The sequence below is a fragment of the Tupaia chinensis genome, unplaced genomic scaffold, assembly GCF_000334495.1.
Source record: "Tupaia chinensis unplaced genomic scaffold, TupChi_1.0 Scaffold000098_3, whole genome shotgun sequence".
NCBI lineage: Eukaryota > Metazoa > Chordata > Mammalia > Scandentia > Tupaiidae > Tupaia > Tupaia belangeri.
Genome location: NW_006159562.1, coordinates 1,456,731 through 1,462,285, shown reverse-complemented (window position 1 = coordinate 1,462,285; position 5,555 = coordinate 1,456,731). Strand labels below are relative to the sequence as shown.

The following is a 5,555-nucleotide window of genomic DNA, read 5'->3' as shown; positions in this document are numbered from 1 at the left end:
ATGACCGTCCAGGCTGCCTTCACAGGCTGGGCTTGTACCACCCTCTGCCTGGCTTCCTGCTCGTCCGCCTTCTCCCACGGCGCCAGTACGGTGGCCTGTGAGGACATGCAGCCCAGGCACATTCTAGCCCAGCCTCAGGACCCCGGGACCCACCACATCACCATCCACACCAGCAGGTCTTCCTACTCGCCAGGTGAAGAGGTTCCAGGTAAGTACGAGAGAGCCTTGGAGGGACGCCCAGGAGCCCTAGGGCCCAAGTGGGATCTTCCAAGTTGCATTTGTTCCAGGCAGGAATTTCCTGGGCCACTTTGGCTTCATGCTAAGAAGCAAAAATAAGCATGAAATATTTGTGTCATGAAAATCATGTGACAACTAATCTCTGTATTGATAATTAGCTTTGCTAGAGAAAAGGGCACAAATGACATTATTATAAGAAATTATCTGCCCTTATCATAATATTATATATCTATCATAAGATATATCTTATCAGGGAACCAGCAGTTAGGGTTATGAGTATGTTGCTGGACTCCCACGTAGTCGACCGCTGTTCGCGTCCCGGACCCGGTGGCTTAGAACTCACGCCAGGCACATGTGTGTGCGTGCCCAAGATCCCGAGAGGAGAATGGAGGAGAAGGGATTGCGGCGTGACCATCCCCCTTGGGGGGTGATTTCTTGCTTTCTGTCTCTATGTCTCTCTCTGTCTGTCTGGCAAGTGCACACGCCCTATAGCGAAAACCTCTCCAAAAAAAAAAAAAAAAGAAAGAAAGAAAGAAAGAAAATCATGCTGGGGACAGTGCATGTGTGCCCAAAGTCCCCGGAGAAGAAAGGATTGCAGCATGGCCATCTCCTCTTGGGGGGGGGGTGATTTTTCACTTTTCCTCTCTTTGTCTCTCTCAGGTGAGTGCCCATACCTAAAATTCTTTTTTAATTAAAAATAATAAATATAGTTTATCTGCCGATGGACATTTTGGTGAGATGGTGGATATGTTAACTTGCTTGACTATAGTAATCATTTCACTACGTATGTCAAAACATCATGTTGTACCCCTTAAAAATGTACAGTAAATTAAAAAAAAAAACTGAAATTATTAGGGGAATGAAAAGAACATTTCCTGCTCTTTTAGTTTAGGATCCCATAAAGGCAGAGAGAGAACTTGAGTGTGGGGAGTTTAGGTGGGAGCTAACCCTAGGACAGAGGTGAGGGACAGTGGAGGAGACCTAGGGACGAGGCAGATGCCGGGAGAGAGTGTGAAAGGCAGCAGCTCACTCATGCCAGGGCACCTGGGTCTCCTTCTAATGAGGAACTCCTGAGAAACCATGTGAAACACACCTGAAGTCGTCCCTCGGGAGGCTGGAGTGAGAGGCGGTGGCAGCCAGGGACAGCAGAGAAGAAAGCTACAGGTGTTCCACGTGGCAGCTGGGTGCAGGCAGAAAACTGCGGCCACTGGTGGACTCCAATTCAGCTGCAGCTTTCGCTCCACCCTTTTTAAATGTTAATATCTTTTTCTTCTAGATTATTGAAGGATGTGTGTGTTCACCAGAGAGAGACAGAGAGACAGGGAGAGGGAGGAAGCATCTCCAGTGGGGTGTGGTCATGCCACAATCTCTTCTGCTACATTTATCCGTCCCGTTAGGATTTGGGGCATGCACATAGTCCTAGAATTTTTATTTTTAAATTTATTTTAGGTTTTTGTTTTAGGGCATGTGCACTTGCCAGAGAGAGTCAGAGAACAAGCAAGAAATCACCCCCTAGAGGGCATGGCCACACTGCAATCCCTCCTCTTGAGATTTTGGGCACACACACATGCCCAGTATTATTTTCAAGCTGCCAGGTCCAGGACTTGAACCATGTCGGCCATCTGGGAGTCCAGCACTTTAACCACGATGCCTCTTGCTGGCCTCAACCCAGAATGTTTTTCAAGCTCCTGTGGTTGGGATTTGAGCCATGCATTCAGCCATGGGGCATCTGGCTCCCTGAACCACTAGTCTATGTGGCTGGCTCTGTTCATTCTTTTAATGGAAAAGAGAGGTATGAATGAAAATGAAATTTACTCCATAAATATGGTTTTACCCAATAATTTTGTTCTACTACTAAGTGTGAAAAAATGTGTGGGGGGGTGGGAGCAGCTAGGTGATACAGAGGCTAAAGTGGCTGGATCCCTCAGGGCCAGCAGCACTGTCAGAGTCCCAGACCTGGCGATTTGAAAAGCACATAGGCCTGGCAGCCAGGACTCAAACCCGTGGCCGGCCATATGGGATCCGGCTGGCCTTACCACTAGACTATGGGTCTGACTCTGGATTTTTTTTTTTTTTTTAAATAGACTGAACTTTATTCATCTTTTCCTCTATGGCAACTTTTGCTTAGGGAGGCATTCCTAACACCAATATTTTAAAAAAAGACAAAAAATTACTTGTAGATGTTTTGCATTTTATTTTTACGTACATTTGATCCAATGGAATTAATTTTGGTGGAAACAGAACTTTAATTTACCTACTCACCCCACCCCCAAGAATTGTGCCCTTTTGCAGGGGGGGCTGGCCTGACGCTTCTAGCGGGAACGCCCCTGGCCACAGGCGGCGCTCAGGCCAGCCCGCTCACCCTGCATGGCCGTTCCCTTGCAGTGACTGTGAGGAGCAGCCGCGATTTCATGGGCTTCCTGCTTCAGGCCTGGAGCGTGTCTCATCACCGAACGGCTGGCACTTTTGTGCTCATTCCTCCTCGTTCCAAACTGATGACTTGTTTTGAAGAGGCGGATGCGGTCACCCACTCGGACAAGTCCCGGAGGAGAAGCCTGGCATTTGTGTGGAAGGCCCCTGCCCGGCCGGTGGGGGGCATCAGATTCCTGTAAGAGGGTGGAGTACTGAGTAATGACTACTGAGTACTGAGTACTGTTTCTTAGTAACCGAGGCTTCTGGTCTGAAGGGCAGGAGTTTCTCTTTCATTTTCCTTCAGATTCTCTGTCCCTTCCTCCTTTTTTTTTCTTAAGAGAGGTTTTTGTTTGTTTTTGCTATAGTGCAAGTAAGCTCACCAGAGAGAGACAGCGAGGAGAAATCACCCCCCAGGGGGATGGCTTTGCTGCAATTTCTTCTTCATTCTTCTTGCAGGATTTTGGGCAAGTGTGATTTTCAAGCCATTGGGAGCAGGACTTGAACCATTATTGGCCATGTGGGAGTCCAGCACCTTAACTGCCACCCGCTGGTCCCCCTTCCTCCTTCTTAAAGAGCCACTTTATAACTAGGACAAGGTCACTGGAGCTGCCTGAGCTAGAGTACCTATGCAGTGGGGAACTAAAAAAAAAAAAAAAAAAAAAAACACCCCAAAGCTTTCCCTCTGCCATTGTCCATGGCCCGGAGTGATAGTCCCCATCCTCCCTGGGGAATTGTGGTCCACCTATCCAGGACATGCTCAATAGAGCTGGTGGGAGACAGCCCAGACAGAGAGAGGCACATGGACAAAAGGACCTTCCCTGGGCCCAGGGAGAGCACTGGTCTCTGTGCCTCGACTCGTTCATCAAATGGGTGTAACGTTGGCATCTGCTTCAGAGTGGTGTGAGGATGGCAGAGCCGGTCCCCGTGAAGCGCCCACAGCAGTCTCTGGGTCTCTGAAGAGTTCTCTGAACATGTAGTATTATGAGAAGATTAGGGCTGGATCTCCAAGTCTTTTGTACCAAAAGAAATTCGTCTCATAATTGTCTTTCCACCCATGTCTGTGAAGTCCTCTCCTTCTAAGCTTTATAATTACTACAAAATGAGATACAAGTTTAGTCATTCTTTTTGGGCACTTGTATATACCAAGGAAGAGAATTTCTTTCGAAGGTTGTGTCTACCCCTCAGTGTCTTTTGCCCACACCTTGCCCGGGTGGGAGGCCAGTCTCCACAGTCCTGCCCTCCAGGTGTCCCCTTTGCAATGGGGAGTCATGAGATGAACGGCCCCACAGGGTCCTTTCTCCATCCCTGGAGGGTAGCCCAGTGCCTCAGATAGGACTAAGAAAGAAGTCACCATGACGCCCTCATGATGCGGCCCATTGGCATGGCCAGTGCCCACCTCCCCCTTGGTGCCACCCAACCTCTGCCCACCCCTTGGTTCTCATCCAGTGCTGAGAGTGTCCGTTGTCTGACAGCCTTAGATATGTCCACTGCTTTTATTCCTATAAACACCTCCATTCCTATTCTTGTCTTATTTTATTTTTAAAAATTATACCAGAGGGCGTATGTGCTTGCCAAAGAGAGAGACAGAGGGAACAGGGAGAAAGCACCCACCGATGGGATGTGGTTACACCACACATCCCTTCTCCTCTATCTCTCTAATCCCATTGGGGTTTGGGGCACACATGCACACATGTCCAACATGTTTTTCAAGCTTCTGGGGCTGGGACTCAAACTTCCTTCAGCCATGTGGGATCTGCCTCCCTCAACCACCAGGCCACAAGGCCAACTCCATTCCTATTTTTGGATTTACCATTATGGCTGAAATGTCTACACGGAAGGCAGTTTAGAAGCTATTAGCTCCACTTGACAGGAAAGGAAGCTAAGTCACTCGGTCAGAAACCTCTCTGCAGGTCACACTGGGCTCCTTCACCTCCCAGAGTCCTTGCTACCATCCGTCAGCTAAGCCTGGAAACCCTGCGTTCCAGGCCTGAGCTATGACCTCACTCATATATTGATGCTCTGGAAAAGTGAGACTTGCCAGTAATCCCTACCTAGAGAAATCTGGGGCTGGATAAATGATATAACGTTTGGGTGAGGAAAAGATGTATTTAAAATAGTTCTTAGTGGCCAGGTGGTGGCACAGCAATGATACACCTGGACCATGTGCGAGAGGTCCTGGTTTGGGTCCTGGGACCTCACCGAGCATGCTGCCTCTGTGCACAGTGTCCCTGACCCAAGACTTTCTGGGGCTGTGGGTGGGGCCCAGTGTGAAGCTCTGTTGAGGGCACCCATCTCACTCTCTCTCTCTCTCTCTGTCTCTCTCTCTCATGGAATAAATAAATAAGTTTAAAAACCATTATTTAGAATATTAATGTTTTCTTTCTAATTTTCAATAGAATCTATGATTGCATTAACATTGGACAATAGAATTCTAAAATCTTCCATTAACAAGGTAATTAATGGGCCAGCCAGTGGCATGGTGGTTCAGGTGGCTGGATCTGACTTGGCCAACTATGCAGTTGGAATCTCAAACCCAGTAGCTTGAAAAATATACTGAGCATATGTGCACACCCCCAAAATACTGAGAGAAAACAGGGAGGAGAAGGGATTGAGGTGTGGTCAGCCCTCCTGGCAGGTGCTTTCTCACTTTCCTTTTCTGTCTCTCCTGTGTACTCCCCCCCTAGCAAATTGAACAAACAGTATCATTAATAGTATATCAGTAATGGTTAATAACAAAGTTGAAGATGAAATCTTTTATTTGAGTCTAAATGGTTCAAGAAGACACCCTTTTCCTTCTTTCATTTTTCGTTTTTACTCAAAATGAATTTATGTGTGTGTGGTCTGCATTTGTGTGTGTGTGTGTGTCTGTGTGATCTTGTAGAAAGGTCTCTCTGTGTTGTGATCCT

General features: G+C 47.6%; 1 protein-coding gene across 1 annotated transcript in view; it reads left to right on the top strand.

Annotated features, from left to right (window-relative positions):
• Positions 1–5,555, top strand: part of REELD1 (reeler domain containing 1) — a 12,930-nt gene continuing 7,375 nt past the window's right edge. Inside the window, exons 1-2 of the mRNA XM_027769946.1 lie at positions 1–208; positions 2,623–2,845. Coding sequence (XP_027625747.1) covers positions 1–208; positions 2,623–2,845 — 431 coding nt within the window. The remainder of the gene's footprint in view (positions 209–2,622; positions 2,846–5,555) is intronic.